The 21,817-nt window shown below is 41.3% G+C and overlaps 1 protein-coding gene across 1 annotated transcript in view; it reads left to right on the forward strand.

The window, feature by feature from the left end:
- Positions 1–21,817, forward strand: part of LOC113546241 (NACHT, LRR and PYD domains-containing protein 12-like) — a 123,974-nt gene that overhangs the window by 68,537 nt on the left and 33,620 nt on the right. The window contains exons 18-20 of the mRNA XM_053228546.1: positions 530–703; positions 7,910–8,083; positions 11,047–11,220. Of these exons, the coding sequence (XP_053084521.1) occupies positions 530–703; positions 7,910–8,083; positions 11,047–11,220 (522 nt within the window). The remainder of the gene's footprint in view (positions 1–529; positions 704–7,909; positions 8,084–11,046; positions 11,221–21,817) is intronic.

Genomic DNA, 21,817 nt, shown 5'->3' on the forward strand with positions numbered 1-21,817 from the left:
TGCCTACACGAGACATGCACACACACATACTCATGCCTTAAACAACTTAAACTTAACGGCGCGAAAGCTATGAGTCCAGGACGGACCCGTTTTCTGTTGTTGTCCTGTTTTGTAGAATTTTTGGAAAGTGTGTTGAAAAGCATTGTCCTGAGTCTTTCTCCACACCCTCACATACCGGTGTTCTAGATAATAATAATTATTATTATTATTATAATAATAATAGTGCAGGAACCAGGAATACAAATATTCATAAAAACATTTAGTGCAAGATTGCTTGTTACAGGCAAGTCAGCATCGTATTGATCACCGAATACTGCCTAGCCAACCTGGTTAATAACAGAAATTGCCAGAGGAAAGAAGCTACTGTTGTACTGTACTGTTTTTTTTATGGCTGTCAGATAATTCATGACTAAAATTTGTCAACTATAAAAAACTAAAGACTGCAGTAACTCTTTGAAAAAATTCCTACTGAACTGATCTGTGTGTCCTGAACTGAGAGAGTGAAGAGTGTGTTATTGTCTCTCTGCAGGTTGTGCGATTGTGATGTCTCAGATGAAGGCTGTGCTGCTCTGACTTCAGCTCTGAGATCAAACCATTCACACCTGAGAGAACTGAATCTGTGTAAGAATAAAGTCAGAGACTTAGGAGCGAAGTGTCTCTCGGCTGTACTGGAGAATCCTCACTGTAAACTGGAGACACTGAGGTAAGATCATCTCTCTGAGTGTCACATGACCTGCTCTTAAGTAAGACACATTCTCTAATAGTGAGAGTGAAGTAGAGGTTTTAGGTTCAGCATTAAATATCCTGAGGAGGAAAATCATTTCATTTCACTGTATGCTGATTAGTCTGATTCCTATTTATCTGATCACAATATTAGTTGAATTTTCTGTAACAGCCTTCTGTCACAGACACCATAAGGAGAAAACCCAGAGGCAGAACTCAGACAAAGGAAGTAGGTTAAGAGGGTTTTATTAACAACTTGTGGACGGTGACTGTGTGTGGAAAGGAACCTGGAAATCAGTGTCAGTCTAGGTTCCATGCACAGTTGTGGGGCAAAGCTGAGTGTGAGCAAGCTTGCATGTTGGCTTGGACTCCGGTCAGCGGCATGGGAGCTATGAGCAGAGCTGGTCAACAATGAGTGGTGGTGGTGGTGGTGGTGGTGGTGGTGGGGGGGGGGGGGGGGGGGGGGGGGGGGGGGTTGCGCACTGAGGCTGGAACAATCTGGCGATGAGTGGCTGAAGAACCAGGGCTTATAAAAGATGCAGAATGGGTGAGTAGATGAGAACCAAGTGAGATCAATCTGTAATCAGGCGAGGCACGAACTGGAGTGCTACTCCCAGACGCACACACACACACGCACACACACATGCACACAAACATAAACAGAAGGGAGAAGGAGAGAAAACACTGGAAACACAAGGAAGGGGAAACACAGGGAGGTATACGGGATCTGGCCAGACCGTGACACCTTCACTCTTCTGGGAATGCTTTTTACAAGATGGAAAACGGTTGTGGAGATTTGTGCCCATTCAGCCTCAAGAACATTAATAAAGCTCATCATTGATGTCTTGGAAGAAAGGCTCTGTGCAGGCCTCTCAAGGTCTTCCACGCCAGCCTTGCAAACCATGTCTTTATGGACTTGCTTTGTGCACAGGGCAATGTCATGCTGTGCCTAAACTATTGGCATGATTCTGGAATCATACAACTGTCTAAAATATCTTTGTATGGTATAGCATTAAGATTTCTCTTCACAACTAAGGGACCCAAACCCTGAAAAACAGCCCCAGACCATTACCCCTCCTCCACCAAAACTTAGTGCTGGTACTCTGCAGTCTCGTAGGTAGCCGTCACAACCCTTCCCGGTCTTACCGGAAATCAGAAGACAGGAGGCAGGCTTGGGACAACTCGAAAAGGGGCTATTTAGATTGACGTGTGTGTGCGTACATATACAGTACTGTGCAAATGTCTTAGGCACCTTATTTTTCTAGTACGAACTTTGTTATAGATTTTTATTTTCTGACTTCTACATTATTGATTCAGTACAAAAACATTTTACATTCCAAACATTAGTTTTCCAGCACAAAATGAAATGTTACAGAAAAATGTTTGTATGTCAGTAAAGAAAGCAGCAGATTACATAAGAGACACTTTTCAGATAAAAAACATAATGAAGGCTGCTGGGTTTCGCTGCAGAAATAAGAAGTGAGTCGACAGTCAAAGTCTCCAGAAGAACTGTGGCTGCTTCTGCAAAATGCTCAGTAACACTTACAGCTCATTTCCTTGTAAAACTGCACAAAAAAATATTGACTTTGTTTCATCCCCCCAGATTACCTTGAACTTAAATGGCCGAAGTGCCACATACCAATGAGTGATCCACGGGTTGGCATCCTTCATCCGGTGGAGCCACTGGAACAGGGGGTCGTCCAAACAGAGGGTGAAGGCCCTTCCCAGCAGATAGTACCGGAGGGTGAGGACCACCCATTTGATGACCAGACACTCTTTTTCTATGGTGCTTTCTATAGTACTTAGTCTCTCACATGGAGTGCAGCACAAGGTGTTCCTCCCCCTCCACCATCTTGGACAACATGGCCCCCAAACCCCTGTCTGATATGTCACTCTGTAAAATGAAAGGGAGAGAAAAGTCAGGGAATGTAACAGTGGTCCACCACAGAATATGGCTTTTACCTGAGTGAAAGCCTACTCGCATGGCTCTGTCCACTGGACTGGATCTGGCGCCCCCTTTTTAGTGAAATCAGTCAGCGGGCTGGTGACATCTGAATAATTAGGCATAAAACTACAATAATAGCCATCCAGCCCCAGAAAATTTTCTCGCCTCCTTTTTGGTCTTGGGCAGGCCCCAATCGCTGCTGTCTTATCAATTTGGGGACACACCTGCCCATGGCCCAAGTGGAAGCCCAGATACCATACTTCCACCCGTCCAACTGCACACTTCTCTGGGTTTGTTGTGAGCCTCACCTGTCTCAGTGATCACAGAACAGCCCTCAGGTGCTGCATGTGCTGCTGCCAATCATTACTGTACATAATAATGTCATCTAAATAGGCAGCGGCATAAGCAGCGTGTGGATGGAGGATTCTGTCCATGAGTCGCTGGAACATTGTGGGTGCCCCGAACAACCCAAAAGGAAGGGTCACGAATTGGTGCAACCCAAACGGAATGCAAAAGGCTCTTTTTTCACAAGATATTGGAGACAAGGGGATCTGCCAATATCCCTTTGTCAAACCCACTGTCAAATAAAAGCGAGCTGCGCCTAATCGATCGAGCAGTTTGTCAACGTGAGGCATTGGGTATGCATCAAATTTAGACACCACGTTGACTTTTCTAAAGTCCACACAAAACAGACCATCTTGTCATTTTTAGGGACCAAAACTACCCTGCTGCCCCAGTCACTGGGGGACTCCTCGATTACCCCTATGTTGAGCATAGCCTTGAGTTCATCCCGAACCATGTTTTTTTGTGTTCGGGCAGAGGATGGGGCAGCTGCGAAGTACCACCCCTGGGGTTGTCTCCATGTGGAGCTCTATGAGATCAGTGCGACCAGGGAGAGGTAAGAACACGCTGTCTGCTTGCAATTTGGCAACATCCTTTACTTGGGACGGTGAGAGGTGGTCTCCATAAGACCAGGGTGGATTGAGCAGCTGTTTTTATATTTACCTCTGGTCCCAGCTCCTCCCTCTCTGGAATGACCGTTGCCAAAGCCATGGAAACTGCCTCCCTCCATGGTTTGAGGATGTTATGGTGGTAAACCTGCTGCGCCCTGTCTCCATCCATTCACCTTACCTTATAGTCAACATCCCCAACTCGCCTTGTGACCCCAAAAGGTCCTTGCCACTTGCAGAGTAATTTACAACTCAACGTGGGCAGCAAAACAAGCACTTTATCTCCCGGGGGGGGAACTCCCGTAGCCGAGTACCCCTGTTATACAGCCAGGATTGATGTTTTTGCACCTGTAGCAAATTCTTCTGCATTATGTGGCTTAAGGTGTGGAGTTTTGCTCTAAGTCAAGAAAGTATTGGATTTTGTTTTTACTGTTAGAAGGTCCCTCCACCCAATTTTCCTGAATGACATGGAGCACGCCATGAGGCTTGTGCCCGTATAATAATTCGAACGGGGAAAACTCGTACTGCAAATAACAGGGGCTCTAACCACTATTCCCAATTCCATGCATCGTCATGAACAAACTTCCAAATCATGTTTTCAAGCGTTTGATTAAACCATTCGACCAGCCCATCCGTCTGCAGATGCTACACACTGGTGTGAATTGATTTAATCCCCAGCAATTAGTAAAGCTCGCATAGTGTTTGTGACATGGAAGATGTACCCTGATCAGTCAGGGACTCTTTCAGGCTCCTGACTTGGGAGATGATACGGAAGAGTGCCTCCACAACATTAAGTGCAGAGACTCTGCAGAGAGGCACCGCTTCCGGGTATCACGTTGCGTAGCCCACTAAGCACACAAAGCAATGCCCTCAATGCAGTCCATTCTAATGATCCGACGAGGTCCATACCAATTCTTTCAAAGGGGACCTCGATCAATGGTAAGGGGGGCACTTTTGGGGTGGCCGGTGGATTTCCCAGCTGACATTCGCAACATGCCGCACACCACCTGCAAACATCGCTGCGAATGCCCTGTCAATAAAAACAAGCCATTAGATGGTTTAGTGTTTTGTCCTGCCCTAAATGCCCAGCCATGGGATTATAATGAGCCCGTTGGCTCTTTGGGACCAACAATTGGGTCGTTTCCTCTCTGGTTTGAGTGTCCTACGTCACTCGATATAACCTATCCTTAATAATTGAAAAATAGGGGTGGGAGAGCACAACATTAGGCTGAATTTCCTGACCATCGATTACTCTCACTTGGTCAAAGGCGTGCCTGAGGTTCTCGTCATGTGACTGCTCCAAGGGAAAATTCCCAAGGGGAATTCCCATCAAGAGGGGATGAGTGGGGCCCTCCCCTCTATCTGTGTCCCCCTGATGTGGAGCTGACATCATTGGGCCCAGCACCGCCTCCCCAGCCAATGCTGCTCACATTCCACACTGTCTCTCATTATTGCAGGACCCACCCACAAACATTTCTTTCACTAACATCTTAAACCCTGGCCAATTGGTTCCCAGGATCAGTGCTGCCTCCACTATGTGTTTTTGCCCCCGAAATTTAAGGATGATGGGCACCAGTGGATATTCATGAACTTCCCCGGATATTCATGAGCTTCCTTCCTGTCCCTTCCGGAAGTCAGGCAACGAACTGCTCCAGCACCACAAGGTTGATCACATCTTTGCTCATACAGCTCCAAAAAAGGCTTGGTGAGGGCAACGTGATGCGTGGCCATGGCAGCCGCCGGGGCCGTGGCTGGAATACCTGCCTGCTGGACCAGGCCCTGGGGCACCTGCCGTTCCACTGCCTGAGCGTCGAACAGGTCCTGGATGCGCTGTTCCTGATCCCGGCGCAGCTGGAGGATGGCCTGATGCTGGGTCTGTTGGAGGTTGGAGAGAGACATGATGATCTCAGCCAGCAGTGAGGATTCCATAACAGCGTCTTCCTCAATGATCCTGGGTTTTGACACAAGTGTATCAGTTCCCAAGTTCAGGGAGGGAATGAGGAAGCTGGAGATAGGCCTGAACACTCAAAAGTCGCTTTATTCTTTACTTTCGCTTTCAGTGCTTTTTATTTTCACACACACAAGCACACACACAGACACGGCTCGGTGCCGGTTCCTCTCTCTCAAGATGCTTGTCTCTCTCCTCTTTATCCTCATTACTGAAAGACAAATGGACTCATTAACAGAAATCGCCGCAGGTGTGCATTCCTTACCACTCAGCTTCTCCAGCTCAGCCCTCCATTGATAAACCTGTGCTTGGCCACACCTCTGCTTCCACACCATGTAAAATGTATTTGATGCTATTGATCTTTGCTTGTTGTGGAACTGGAATTGAATGGAGCTTTTTATGTTTAGCAGTTTACTGTGCAGAAATGTGTGGTTTTTAAACTAAAACAAATTTTGGTTTACTGTGTTACATAATTTATACACATACACATGCACACACTGTAGCAACTTGAGGCTGCAGCAGGCTGAACACAGACACACAGTAGTGGGGTAGTGGAAAAAAGCAAGTTCAAGTGGGGTACTGTGGAAAGGTGCAGGGTGAGAGTGGATGCGTGAGGTGTTGTGGTTGTCCCATCAAGGGGTGCGGCTAGCAGGGGTCAGTGGCGTCGATGTGAGACCCCGGGGTTCCCATGGTCGTAGTCTCTCGGCATGTCGCTGGTAGGGAGCGTGGTCTTCGGCGCTGTCGTTGGTCTCTGCATGAGAGGGAGAGAAATGGATCAACATGGACATTTACATTAACGTTTATGGCATTTGGCAGACGCCCTTATCCAGAGCGACTTACAATTATCTCACTTATACAACTGAGCAGTTGAGAGTTAAGGGCCTTGCTCAAGAGCCCAGTAGTGGCAGCTTGGTGGTGCTGGGATTTGAACTCTCAACCGATCAGAAGTCCAACATCTTAACCACGGAGCTACCACTTCCCTGGACATGTAGACCAAACTGGCTCACCTTGCTGCATCTGCCACACCTTTTTATACTCTACTGGCTTCTTGGAGAGGGTGAAGAGATGCCAGCCAAGCCTTCCAGAGCTCCCTCACGACCTCCCTAAGATGGTGTAGGTGGTCTGACCAGGTGGTAGTGTGAATGATGACATCGTCTAGGTACACAGCAGCAACCTGTTGGTGGGGTCATAGGATGATGTCCACCAGCCACTGGAACATCACGGGTGCTCCATGAAGCCTGAAGGGGAAAACCCAGCAGTGCCAGTGGCCACTGGAGGTGCTGAACACCTTTCTTGGCTTGTGATCCGGGGCTAGGGCTACCTGTCAGTAGCCTTTGGTGAGGTCGAGGGTGGAGATGAACCAAGCTCTCCCCAGCTGCTCCACCAGGTTGTCCCCATGGGAGAGGGGATAGCTGTCGAAGTCTGAGACCTGGTTTAGCTTCCAGAAGATATTGCAAAGTCTGAGACTCCCATCGGGTTTCGGGACCACCATGACGGGGCTGGACCAAGTGCTGGTGGACTCCTCAATGATGCTGTCCCATAGCATCATCCCCATTGTCGCGGAGACGATGTCAGCAAACTGGTCCACTAGCTCTCGTCACTGTGAGGGGGTGAGGTCCTCTCCCTTCTGAACCAAGGCATGCTCTGGGGGATCTGAGGAGAAACTGGCAAAGGCGGACAGCACTGGGGCAGGCTCGACACATTTTTTTAGCAGGTTGATGTGATATGTCTGAGTGTCTGCATGTTTAAAGAGTTGTTGCAGGCAGTAGTTCACCAGGGCCCCCATTCAAGGTTTGTGTATGGGCCTTGCCAGCGAGCCAGGAACATACAGTTGGCTCTCAGGAGCAGGAGGAGCACTCAGTCACCTGACTGGAACTGTCGGGGCTGGGCTGGCTGTTTGTAGATCCACTGCTGTTCTGCCTGGGATTCCTCCGTGTGTTGTTTGACAATGGGTGCCACACGGTCAGTCTGCTCCTGGATGTATTCAACAAATGGCGTTGGCTGCTCCTCCCATATCTCTTTGGCCACAATCAACAGCCCTCGAGGCCTTCTTCCAAAGAGAAGTTTGAAGGGGGTGAAGCCCGTGGATGCCTGGGGTGTTTCTCATATGGCGAAGAACCTCAGTAATTAAAAAGAAATGTGGCTCGTATAGGTTTTTATGGAGATATTTGGTCCTCATAAAGAAAAGAAAGATACACACAATCCTTACAATACAATAAATGTTCTTTATGTTACTCTTACTTTGTTTATTTCATTATTTGTATAATTCATGTTTCATACTGCTGAACTGATCTGTGTGTCCTGAACTGAGAGAGTGAAGAGTGTGTCATTGTCTCTCTGCAGGTTGTGTGATTGTGGTGTCTCAGATGAAGGCTGTGCTGCTCTGACTTCAGCTCTGAGATCAAACCCCTCGCACCTGAGAGAACTTGATCTGTCTGAGAATAAACTCAAAGACTCAGGAGTGAAGTGTCTCTCTGCTATACTGGAGAATCCTCACTGTAAACTGGAGATACTGAGGTAAGATCATCTCTGAGAGTCACATGACCTGCTCGACAGTAAGTCACACTCTCTAATAGTGAGATTCAAGCAGAGGTTTTAGGTTCAGCATTAAATATCCTGAGGAATAAAATCATTTAATTTTACTGCAAAATGTATTGTGAGTGTTATCTAATCACACACACACATGTAAATCTCTGTAGCATATTTCCAATAACCTTCGTATTTATATAGGTAAGTAATATTACACCTACAGCTACTTTGCCTCAGTAAATAAAAGAAAATATCTTGGCTTTTTAGTTTTTTTTAATGAAGCTGTATGTTCTTTTAAAAACAAATCCTCAGTGGAACCTTGTCGAACACAAATAGAATTTATGTTTATTGTTCTCCTATAATTCATGACTAGGATTACATAGTTCTATAGTATTATGTAAAATTGTTTAGAATATAACAAGTAATCTACCCTGTTCATTATTCACTAAGAATTTATTCATTTGCAGTACACATGCAGTTCTTCCTAAATCAGACAGATACCACTTTTCGTGTACCAAAATTAATAAAATAAATTTATAATTGTACAGGTGTAACAGATCTCTTAGAGATTTGTGGTCAGGGTTGATGATGCAGCTGGGCTGCAGGGCTTATTTCAAAGGTGGCAGGTGTCAACCAGAGCAACCCTAATGGCACGTTATTAGATATAGAAAGGCTATCCAGTGGCATAATAATTGACCCTACTTAGTTGGTATATATGCCATGACTGTGCTATGCCTCTGGTGAATTCAGTGATACAGTATTGCTCTTTGTCATGTCAGTTCCGGAGTCGGTGTCCAACTACACAATACGGCCTACAAACATGGCCGTCAAGGACTCCAATTCCCATCACAAATCCCTCTCACCTGATTACTGATCAGTCACCTGAACTCAATCACACACACACACACACACACACACACGTACATGTACACTATAAGGACTCTTGTTTCCACTTACCAACTGTGAAGTATATGCTTTGTGTTTCTATACCAGTCATTACCATCTACTGTATTCTAGTCACAGTCTCTCTGGTTTTTGATCATAGTTCTGGTTTTCTCAGTTCTGATTTTTGCCTTGCCCTGTCTATGTTGTTTACACATCGTCTGACCATTGCATGTTCTATGACTTTGTCTCTGCCTCATGTTTTGGATCTTGTTGGAAGCTTTTTGAATAAAGCTGTTGTGTACCTGAATTTGAGTCCATATCTGCTGCCTGTCCATACTTCTCCCACACATGGATGCAGCAGGTGATATGGAGTGACATCAGGTGTTGGCAGCACATGGCCGCATTATCGGAGAGCAACAGCAGCAGATAGCCATGCTTAGCACACAGCTAGCACAACTCCATGCCTCCGCACCAGCTCCACTACCTGCCCTGGTGGCAACTTCCCTATCTGCTTCTTTGCTCATTGCATGGCCCTAGAAATATGCAGGTGATCCCGGAGGATGCAAGGACTTCATGCTCCAGTTTTCATTCTACTTCTCGGGTCAAGAAGGAATCCCCAAGTGAACAAAGATCACACAATTTGTTGCCCTGTTGCTCGACAAGGTGCTTGCGTGGGCTACGGCTGTTTGGTCCTAAGGGTGTGAGCACACAGCATCCTACGAACAATTCCTTCAGCTTTTCCGGCTTTTTCTCCCGAGGGCAAAGAGATAGGTGAGAGACTTCTCTGCCTCAAGCAGGGGGACCTAAGCGTGGCCGAGTTTGCCCTGAACTTTCACACATTAGCCACCGGAAGCAGCTGGAATGAGCCGGCACTCAAATAGAAATGGATAGAGGGGATAGATATGGAAGAGTCCAACATTACATTTCCTGACCAGGAGAGAGTGAGGTGATACCAGGCTGCAGTGTAAGCACAACTGAGAAAAGCTCTTATGTAAAAGTTGGTCTTTGTTATATTTCATGATTTTTTAAATATGTTGTTAATAAACACTCAAATTCCAACCAAAGAATGTACTTCCTTAGGAGATTGAGGAAGTTCGGCGTGTCACCACAAATACTCCATAACTTTTACAGATGCACTGTGGAGAGTGTGTTAACCTGCTGCATTGCTGTGTGGTTTGCCAACAGTATAGCACATGACAGAAGGTCACTACAGAGGGTGATTAGGCTGGCCCAGAAAATCACAGGGACAGATCTCCCTTGCTCTGCTTCACTATACTGTGAAAACTTTTTATTATTAACTGTTCTTATTGCATACGAGTTCTCTTATTCATACATTGACTTTTGGTAATGTATATTGTTTATTTTTATTATTTTTCCTGCCTTGTTCCTTACTGTATATTTTTTGTATTTTTATTGTCTTTGTAATTTATTGTTTGATGCCCTTCTACCCCGTCTTTCTCGTGAGAAAAAAAAAAAGAATTTCATTGTAGCAGAGTACATATGACAAAGATCTTGAATCTTGTATCTTGAATCAGTACACCCTAAAAGAACATCTAGTTTATCTTCTTTTGTTCAAAGTAGGTAACCCAGTTTTTATTTATTGTACAACACAATACATTTACAGACAAGATATTTGGTATTGATATTAAAGGACTTTTAGAGGCACTTATTATTTTTATTATTCTTATTTTTTTTAAGCAAAATGTTTTCTTTCTTACTGTTTTCAGTCTTGTTCTATCTTCCAAACAAATGTAATTTCTATGAATTTGATTATGCTTACACTAACATCCACAAATTATAAATACTGTCTCTTACTGTCTATTTACATTGTTGCAGTTGCTGATATGTCTAATAAATTTACCTATAACCTGTGAATCCAATGTTTCAATGTTTGTGGAGCAGAGTCAACAAAGAAGTATTCATAACTAGTTCATTAGATCTCTGATAACTATGAATTTGTTATCACAGAAACAATCCTTCATTAAATTTTTCATTATTGTTCATTAAGATGCATCCTTACCACGAAACACAGAAAGAGTGAAGAGTGTGTTATTGTCTCTCTGCAGGTTGTCTTATTGTGGTGTGTCAGATGAAGGCTGTGCTGCACTGACTTCAGCTCTGAGATCAAACCCCTCACACTTGAGAGAATTGGATCTGTCTATAAATGAACTTAGAGACTCAGGAGTGAAGTGTCTCTCTGCTGTACTGGAGAATCCTCACTGTAAACTGGAGACACTGAGGTAAGATCATCTCTCTGAGAGTCACATGACCTGCTCGACAGTAAGACACATTCTCTAATAGTGAGACTGAAGCAGAGGTTTTAAGTTCAACATCAAATATCCTGAGGAGGAAAATCATTTCATTTTACTGCACACAAGTTATCGGCAATTTTCAGTGAAACTATTACTATTAAGATCGTTATCATAGCTACATACTTATCTATCATTACATATGTTTAAGGTGGTTAAACCAAAGCATCTCCTTATCGGACTCTCTAAGTGATAAAACCATATCTACTGGATTGGTTATGTAAAGATGGCCACAGAAACAGTTCAAAGCTTTATACAGGTTGCATTTACAGACCTGTGCAGGAGCAACATTGCTAATTTTATGTCCAGCTTCATTATTTCATCAGTAATAAAAATACTCCATCTTGGAAAAGCGCTTCCAGTGTTTATTCTGGTGTTATTGCATTTATTGTTAAGCTTATTTTTCCAGCATGATTTTTGCTAACATGAGAATTATCTGGCTGCACTGGGAGCTTACAGGCTTCAGTCATGTTTCTTTTCTCTCTCAGCAAGCTGTAATGGGGGCAGAGTGAAGGGGCATTGGGAAGTGTCTGTAAAATGACTGACACGAGGCCCATCCAAATAATTCCATTCCAGAAAGAAGTGCATTTGCAGTTTTGCAAATGTTTTTTTTTTTCAGCCACGTAACACACTCATGCTGAGGCCATGGCTTAAACCATTATATTTTTATCATGTTCTGCATATTTTCAAGGTTATTTGTACATGTAGGAAATTACAAAACAAAGATTAAATACAGCACAGACAAAAAATTATTTTATTTAATGTGACGTATATAATTCAAATATATGATGTTCATATTCATTGTCAGCTACCAAAATCCAGAAAGAGCATACACATGAGTCAAAACAAACCTGCTGTCTCTGTGCAAGCAGAGTTTTTTTTTTTTTTTTTTTTTTTTTTTTACTATTCCTTTAGAATTAGAGTCTTTAGTTGGTACATAAACATTTGGGTTTTTTAAACAATTTTACAATTTTTAAACAATAATACATTTAGTGTCTTTTGTAACTACAATTTCAAAAGCCTATTAGTAAAATATTTTTTAAAAAATACAATTCTAAGTGTTTGTGTTACTTCATTTTTCTAGTGCACTTTTTCATCATGGTTTGAGAAATTTAGTTCTGTGGAGCATGCACGCTACTTTTCAGAATACATGTTACAAATAATAACCAAATAATAAACAGTAAACAAATAATATAATCTATCTTTACCATAATTTCAAATTTTAGAAACATGATTTCTAAAATACACAGTGATTCACGGCTGTAGTGATTGTGTTGAAGTTCTGATTCTGTGTCCTGAACTGAGAGAGTGAAAAATGTATCATTGTCTCTCTGCAGGTTGTGTAGTTGTGGTGTCTTAGGTGAAGGCTGTGATGCTCTGACTTCAGCTCTGAGAGCAAACCCCTCACACCTGAGAGAACTGAATCTGACTGGGAATTATCTAGGAGACTCAGGAGTGAAACTGCTCTTCAGTCTTAAATATGATCATCATTACAAACTCCAGGACTTGAGGTGAGTTATAAGCATTTCAGATAAACATGTAAAAATGAAATATACAAATATTTATATTTACACATCTTCGTTCACAAGAAAAACTTGATAAATAAAACTCTGTGCATAGAAGCATGAGTATGTATGGTTTGCACACAAAACTATGCATACACTCTATCAATAAATGAGACCCCTGGTACTATTCCCATAAAGAGCTAGTGATTATAAACAGGTTCAGATTCAGTGAGGTCTGAATGATTGGGTATTTTTTCTGCTTTACTGAATTTTGTGTTCAAAATTACACTGATGTTTAATGTTAATGCTCAACCTGTCGGCTTAAATATAAACCTTATTTTCTTTTATTTTTAGCGTGTAAATAATTTCATCTAATGCAACCTCCAATGAAGATATTCACGTATTTCCTGGGCATGGGTTTTATCTCACATGGGGGAAAGAAGAACATTTTGCAGATATGTGTACCTGTGCTTGCTTGGCGTGATTCTTATTGTGTGTTTAAGGGAGCTGTGTTGCAAATTGTGGCAATAAGATGATGCTGGACTGGTCAGATTAAAATGATCAGGAATGTGGGTCAGAGAGACTACATGGAATAAATCTGGTCATCTAAATTACATTTAACTAAAATATTCCTCGGGGCATGTTTGGTATCAATGTAATCCTGATTTCATGGTGAGCAATGTGATGACATCATAACTATCATATAAGTTTACAAAATAACATTTATATATATATATATATATATATATATATATATATATATATATATATATATATATATATATATGTTTTATATTTTGCATTGTGTGTATATTTGCCATTTGCCACATTAACATGCAACACCCTAGGGTGAATTACCCAACTGGGGGTCCATCCTGCCATAAAATACATCTCTCCTATTTGGTACTCTCGTCATTATACAGTTCATAAAGGTTCAGGGGTATAAAAGGTATGCATTATTCAATGGCCAGAGATGCCGTATCATCACACATCCTATGCTCTGTCTAAGCTCTGTCCAGTAACATTGTAAGTTCTCTCTATTTTTTCTTTCTGTATGTCATGCATTTGTGTTTTGTATAATAAACCCTTTTATTACCCTAAATACTCAGTGGTTCTTCTGCAAGAAAGTATGTTGCATTAAGAGTGCATGATTTGTATGATTTGTAGGGTTACTACAAATAGTTTTCCGGCTAAAGTTTTAGTAAATTAGACATGTTTGAATGCGACCTCTGACAAGCTAAATAAAATGCAGTATATTGAGGCAGTAACATGAGGAAGAGAGGTGACACTTGATAAGAAAGGAGGGACATAGACAAGACCAGATTAGTGAAATGCTTTTTTTTACTGTGCACTGTCACATGTAGATGTTACAGTATGTACCAAGGTGTTCAATACAAAAGGTAGTAGTGGAAAAGAAAACTATATACAAGAAAAGACGTGTAAAGACTATACAAAAGCTATAACTAACATCAAACATAGACAAAAAATATGTACAATACCCAACCAGATGACAAAGGTGTACTAAAAGACATTGCCAAATAAAAGACCAAAAAAAAAACTCCCAACCTGCCTAGCCAAAGCTAACTAGAGTAGAAGTACAGGGGGTGGCACATGCCTCTAACCTAGTGTCTCGAGACAGAGTATTCGAGTATTCCTAGTGTGCTATGTAAAGGCACACCCAGAACTACCTGTCCGCACAGTGTGCCGAAAAGGAAAAGGGACTAGCGAATACGGAATAAGCTAGCATAGGATAATTAACCAAATCAGAGAACTACAGGAAAACAACAAAACTATATCTCAGCTTAGCTTAATATTTTCTCTAGGAACAAAGCAAAACTACAAAGTGAACAACCCAGTATAGTCTTTAACCGTCCAAGCTTATCTCTCAGTGTCTACGGTTCTCTCTCACAATATCTATGTCTACATCTGGCTATGTCTAAGACTATCTACTTCAATACTGCCACCGCAGTGTCTTCCTCAATGGTGCTTTTATACTCAGAGCTCCGCCTTCTTTGGGGGGAATCACAATGCCGACTGGTGGAGCACCCACACATCAGCGGTCCAATCACTGACTGAGGCGCTACCTGTGAGCAAACCAGGGAGAGAAGAGAGAAAGCAAATAAGAAGGAAAAAAAAACAATATGTGCCTTGCTGGCACGTGATACACCATATGGGTTGTGATGGTCAGGGGTGCACATACTTTTGGTCATATAGTGTATATTAATGTTCACATGTAGTGCCACTTTTATGTTAGAGGAACTTTCCAGCATCTGTTGAGTTCTCTGAGTGTCTTAAGACTGTCTTTGTGTAACGTTTGTAAACATTCCTACAACGTTGCTGCAACATTTCCATAATGATCGTTTTAATCAAACTGGGAGTGCTGTGTGTGCAAACACTTATTACAGTAAATGATTTTAGAGCATTGCAGGAACGTTACAGTCTGACCTTCTTAGAACCTATTAAATGCTTCCTGAATGTTGTAACTGCAGAAGCAAGGTCCAAATCTTTTTAGAAGTAAAATCATAGCTAATCTTTCAAATACACTGAAATAGGTGTCCACTTCAGATTCCCGAAATGTATGCAAATGCAGCTGCGCTAGACTATGCAGTGTTCAAGGAAGCAACAGGTGGTGGTGTCTGAGCGAACAGATCGGGGGAGTGGTTTGTTTAGGGACAACCAGCCCATGCTGTTGGGTTAAGGGTAACTCCTTTGCCTTAAGCTCCAACTCACAAAACCTAATTTCCCTTTCATTCTCCAGCTCCATCTTACGAATAGCCAACTTGAACTCATACTCAGACTGCTGAATGTCTGTCCTCTCTTTAGCCTCCATTTGGAGACAAGCTAAACGCAACCTGAACCAGCTCTCAGCCCAAATCCCAGTGGACTCCTCCGACTTGGGAGAGAGTGGGTCAAAAGGAGGTAACATAGCTCTTATCTCTGGTTCATCAATGACTGAAGCACGTTGCTCACCAGTCTCCATGATGCCTTCTATGCCTCCTGTAAATATCAGGAAATGAAATCTGAAATTCTGATCTATCATCTCACATTCATCTTTTGATCTCAAACCCAAATGTCTTCAGTATATAGCAAAAAAAAAAAAAATGGCCTTGCTGTTCCAATACTTTCAGAGAAGACTGTAACTCTCTCAAGTCTCTATAATGCTCTCAACTGCAATGTGCCAACTGTGTGTTTTTGGGAGTACCATAAAGAGGCTCTGGTATCAGAGAGGTATCAGAGTGTGAGTGATTCTTATCCTCAATAAAGAACATTTTTGATGTTAGTACTCAGTGATGAAACAAGCTAATGGGAAAAAGTCCATGTAAAAGCCTGCTCTGCACTGGGGAAGGTGGGACCAAACAGAGGAGAAGAAAGAGAGGACAGAAACTGAGTTAGAGGTGGATGAGTAGAAGGAAGGATTTCTCCTGAGAAGACAAGCACTAACATCAATTTGAGTATGAAAGGAGAATAAGACATTTCCAACACTGGTGCATTGTGTGTAATGTAGATAAAATTATTTTACTGAATATAAATCGGGGTAAAGATCCTATATAATTATTTTCTTTATAAATGGACCAGTTTCAGTCTCAGTACACTTTACTAGCCTAACATTTGAGTTTATGTTTAGGTTACAGAAATGTGTTCATACATTTATATTTTATATTTCATACCCACCTACAGTTTTTTTTCACTTGCAAACACTACAAGTACAAGGTAAACAAAGACATCAATAAAGAATTCATTGCATTTCTATGCAAGTGTGTGTGTGGTATTTTGATGTAAATAATTAATTTCTTGCATGTTCATGATTTTGAAGCCATTTTGCTGTCAGTACATAAGAATCTGCAAAATGCGTGTACATGTTTAAGAGCATTTGACAAGCAAAGTGACACGGTTTTGAGAAGTGTCTATAAGCAACTGAGAAAACTGTAAAATAAGAAATATGGACAGAAATATACAATTGTTTATGATTGCTTATGTGTGTTATTTCACACTGGGGTATGCTTCTTAATAACTAAAGCTAACTTTTTATATTTTTGTATTTTACCTAATCTACTGGCACAAAAGTCTAAATACATTTTACTGAAAATCATACTAACTTCCAACCCCTTAAACACACGGCAAAATACAAAGTAAAACAAAATACAACATGTCATGTTGTTCCACCTCTAAGCTCAAAATCTCATTCTATGTTTTTGCTAATATAAGCCCTGCTGAGTTACTATGGCAACATATGCTTTTGGACAAACCTGCTCCATGTCTGGTTAGTTTTGAAGCTTAGCTTAGCTTGATGAATTCTATTGGCCAAGCCTTGTGCTTTCTTAGTCAGGAACAATTGTTTTGCCATAGTGTACACTGAAATAAAGGAAATATGTGGTTGGTCAGATTTAAGAGAAAATATTATGTATAGTTTACTTAAAATATTAAGTTTCTCAACTCATGATTAATTTAAACAAATATCTAATCTACTAGGCTGAAACATGTAAAGTTAGAATGACTTTAGAATCAACTGACTTTTAAAAAAAATTATTTTGTGACTTCTGTGTTATTGAGTCCGTACAAAAACATTTCCAAACATTACTTTTACAACACAAAATTAAATGTTACAGAAATATGTTTGTATGCCATTAAAGAAAGCCATATATTACGTAACAGAGCACTTTTCAGATTTAAAAAAAAAAAAAAAAAAAAAACATCATGAAGGGTGCTGGGTTTTACTGGAAAAAAATGGTGACAGAGTCTCCAGAAGAACTGTGGCAGATTCTCCAAGAAGCTCAGTAAAACTTTGTTTAGTTTATGAAGGTGTTTACTGCTTTTTATAGATTTTTTTGTTATTTTACACAAAATAAAAATGTGGCCTTAATTTAGCCCAGTAACAAAAAAAATTATGATTAAAAAATTATCATTTATGTGACTGTGTCTTCTACTTGTACATTTTCCTTGAGAACTTGAGGATGTTAGTTTTAACTATAAAAAACAATTTATATATAATTCATATACTTGTTTTAATTATGTTATTATTTTATTACACATTTATTCTGTCATATATTTTTCTCTGCTTCTTGAGCTATGTTAATTGCAAAGGTGTTGCTTTTATTTGCAATAATGATTTTATACTCATCGTAATTTAATTATAAGTCTTTGTACCACTGGAGTGAATAAAGTGGCTCTCTCTCTCATTCTCATTCACTCGACTGTTATGGCTGACTATATATCATCTGTATGCACATGAACCTTGACTGGCCTTGATGGGACTCTGGCAAGACTAGCTATGACAGCAAAACAAAAAGGGAGAGCCAGAAGGTAACACATAAGGGTGCCCTGGGACATAAAGTGGCCAGCCACTCCACCATCAACAAACCTGAGTGAACGTGTGAGAGTGGGGGGGCGACAGCATCCAAACATCAGAGTTCACCACAACACTCTATGCCTGTGAACCCTCCAGACCTGCCCCTGTACCTAAGAAAAAAAAACTATTCACAAAAGGCTTGACTAAACAAATATATTTTCAGCCGAGACTTAAACACTGAGACTGTGTCTGAGCACTAATTGGAAGGTTGTTCCATAACTGTGGGGCTTTGTAAGAGAAAGCTCCTCCCCTGATACTAACAAATAGCCTGCACCTTTTGATCAAAGTAGGCATGGCGGATCATAAAAGACGAAAAGTTTGCTCAGGTACTGTGGTGCAAGAGCATTCAGTGTTTTATAGGTCAATAGTAGTATTTTATAATCAATGTGAAATGTGATTGGGAGCCAATGCAGTGTGGATAAGATAGGGCTGATGTGGTCATATCTTCTGGCTCTAGTAAGGATTCTTGATGCTGCATTCTGGACTAACTGGAGCTTGTTTATGCATCTACTGGAACATCCAGTCAGTAAGACATTACAATAATCCAACCTAGAGGTAACAAAAGCATGAACTAATTTTTCTGCTTCGTGTAGTGACAATATATTTCTTATCTTAGCAATACTTCTGAGATGAAAGAAAGCAATCCTAGTTATATTATCTACATGAGCTTCAAAAGAAAGACTGGAGTCAATAATCACACCAAGGTCTTTTACTGCTGCACATGATGAAACAGAAAGGCCATCCAGAGTTATTATGTAATCAGAAAGCTTACTTCTAGCTGCATGTGGTCCCAGTACAAGTACTTCTGTCTTATCAGAATTAAATAGAATGAAGTTAATAAGCATCCAGTGTCTAACATCCTTTACACATTCCTCAACTTTATTAAGGTGGTGTCTGTCATCTGGCTTTGCTGAAACATACAGCTGTGTGTCATCAGCATAACAGTGGAAGCTAATACCATATTTACATTTTTATATAATTTTGCCTAGAGGTAGAATATATAAAGAAAAGAGCAGTGGGCCTAAAACAGAACCTTGTGGAACACCAAACTTTACCTTATTACGCATAAATAAGTCACCATTTACGTCTACATACTGATAAGGATCAGTCAAATAAGACCTGAGCCAGGAAAGGGCCATTCCTTTAATGCCTACTACATTTTCCAGTCTGTCGAGGAGAATAGCATGATCAATGGTATCAAAAGCTGCACTAAGGTCAAGCAGCACCAGCAAGGAGACACAACCCTGATCAGAGGCCAACAGTAGGTCATTTACCACTTTAACCAGTGCTGTCTCTGTGCTATGATGAGGCCTAAATCCTGACTGATACATTTCATGAATGTTATTCCTATGTAAGTATGAGCATAGCTGCTGTGCTACAACCTTTTCTAGGATCTTGGAGATAAAAGGGAGGTTTGATATTGGTCTATAGTTAGACAGCTGACAGGGGTCAAGGTCAGGTTTTTTAATCAGGGGTTTGATAACTTCTAGTTTAAAAGATTTTTAGAAGTGGTTCGATTGCTTCTGGAATTATCTGTTTGAAAAAACATGTAGGTAAGGGATCTGGTATACAGGTTGATGATTTTGATGATGAAATTAGTGAAATTAGTTCAGTCTCTCGTAGGGCATTAAAACATTCTAATCGTTCATCTGATATCATTATAATATCAACTACAGGGTTAGTTATAAAACTGTCTGGATTTAAATTAATAGTCTGAATTTTTTGCCTGATATTTTCAATTTTGCCATTGAAAAAATTCATGAAGTCATCGCTGCTATATAACGATTGTGTGCATGTTTCTGTACTGGTCTTATTCCTAGCTCATTTTGCTACAGTATTAAATAAGAATCTATGATTATTTCTGTTATCTTCTATTAGGGTGGAGAGATACACTGATCTAGCAGCACTAAGAGCTTTCTTATAGCTCAGAAATACTACCAATTTAGTTTGACGCCATTTACGTTCTAATCTTCGAGTGGTCTGTTTTAAGTTCCATGTGTGATCGCTATACCAGGGTGCTAGATTTTTCTCTGTAATTATTTTTCTTTTAAGTGGAGCTACATTATCTGGCGTGTAGCGGAACATTGATTGTAAGCATTCAGTTGTCTGGTCACGTTCTTCGGGATCAGACGGTGATCCAATCATGGGTGGTAACTCTGGGAGATTACTGATAAAACGCTGTGCAGTTGCTGACGTGAATGTATGTTTGACGCAGTAGGATGGCAAGGTGCATATATTATGATTAAGATACACTGAGATGAGACGATCTGAGATAGCTTCAGACTGTGGAAATGTATATTTTCTATATTTAATCAAATGTTAGTATTAAGTCAAGCGTGTGACCACCACTATGGGTGAGTCCTATTACATTCTGATTAACCCCTACTGAATCTAGAATGGACACAGCTGCTGTTCTCAGAGGATCATCTGGATTATCAAAATGAATATTTAAGTCTCCAACAATTAATTCTTTGTCTAAAGAAACAACCAGGTTAGAGATGAAATCCGCAAATTCACACAGGAATTCAGAAATGGCCCTGGGGGACTGTCAATAATAATATGCGGAATCGTCTGGGTAGGCTTATTTTTTGTGGCTACGTATGTTATGTTGGTGTAAAGAACTTAATTGCATTGAATTTATGACTAGGTTTTTGTGTGACGGCTAGATTATCATTATAAATGACTGCGACGCCTCCTCCTCTGCCAGTTAGGGGCTGATGTATTTAACTGTTTCCGGGAGGACTAGCTTCATTTAATGCTACATACTCATTAAGTTTAATCCACGCTTCTGTTAAACACAATACATTAAACTCCTGATCAGTAAGAGTTTCATTAACAATCAGTGCTTTAGACCTAAGAGATCTAATATTTAAGAGTCCTAGCTTCAGATCAAAGGTGCTGGCTGTGTGTTTGGTTTGATTTAAGTTTACTTTAATTAGGTTACTAAAACAAACTTTCTGAGTATTTCTACATTTTTGTTTAGCTCGGGAAGCAGACACAGTCTCAATATAGTGGAAGCTGAGAGATGACTCATAGCACATAGTCTCAGAACAGGCCTAGTTAGTCGGTGACAATCCAGAGCCAAGGCCAGGGAGCAGACGGTCGGTTTAGCCTGCTTGTCTGCTCCCTGGCCTTGGCTCTGGATTGTCACCGATTAACTAGGCCTGTTCTGAGACTATGTACTATGCTGCAAGAAATGAAAGCAGCACCTTCCCGAGTGGGATGGATACCGTCCCGTCCTAACAGGCCAGGCTTGCCCTCAAAATTACTCCAATTATCTTGTTATCGGAGCACCACCTGGACATCCAGCAGTTCAGCAACCATAACCTGCCACACCGCATTGGGATTGGGATCATCTGTTCCACTGGCTTGTGGACCACGGTGAATTTGAATGGGTATACTGGCAGATACCAAGAAGTGATCCAAATGTTGGCCCAGCTGGCAGCCCTTCTCCCTGGCTCTTGGTTAGCAGCCTCTGGGAACCAAGAGCCAGAGGGATTATGGGGCAATGAGGAGAGCTGCGCCAGGTTGAGCTGGCACGGGAGTAACATTGTTGGTAGTTCTGGTCCACGCCGTTGGAGGAAGGGGATTGGTTCTTCACCTATGCCCAGGAACTGGTTGAGACTGGACCCTGCGCATCGAGAAGGTGGAATAGGAACAGACTGCTAGTGGGAAC

The sequence above is a fragment of the Pangasianodon hypophthalmus genome, chromosome 23 (assembly GCF_027358585.1).
Source record: "Pangasianodon hypophthalmus isolate fPanHyp1 chromosome 23, fPanHyp1.pri, whole genome shotgun sequence".
NCBI classification, from domain to species: domain Eukaryota; kingdom Metazoa; phylum Chordata; class Actinopteri; order Siluriformes; family Pangasiidae; genus Pangasianodon; species Pangasianodon hypophthalmus.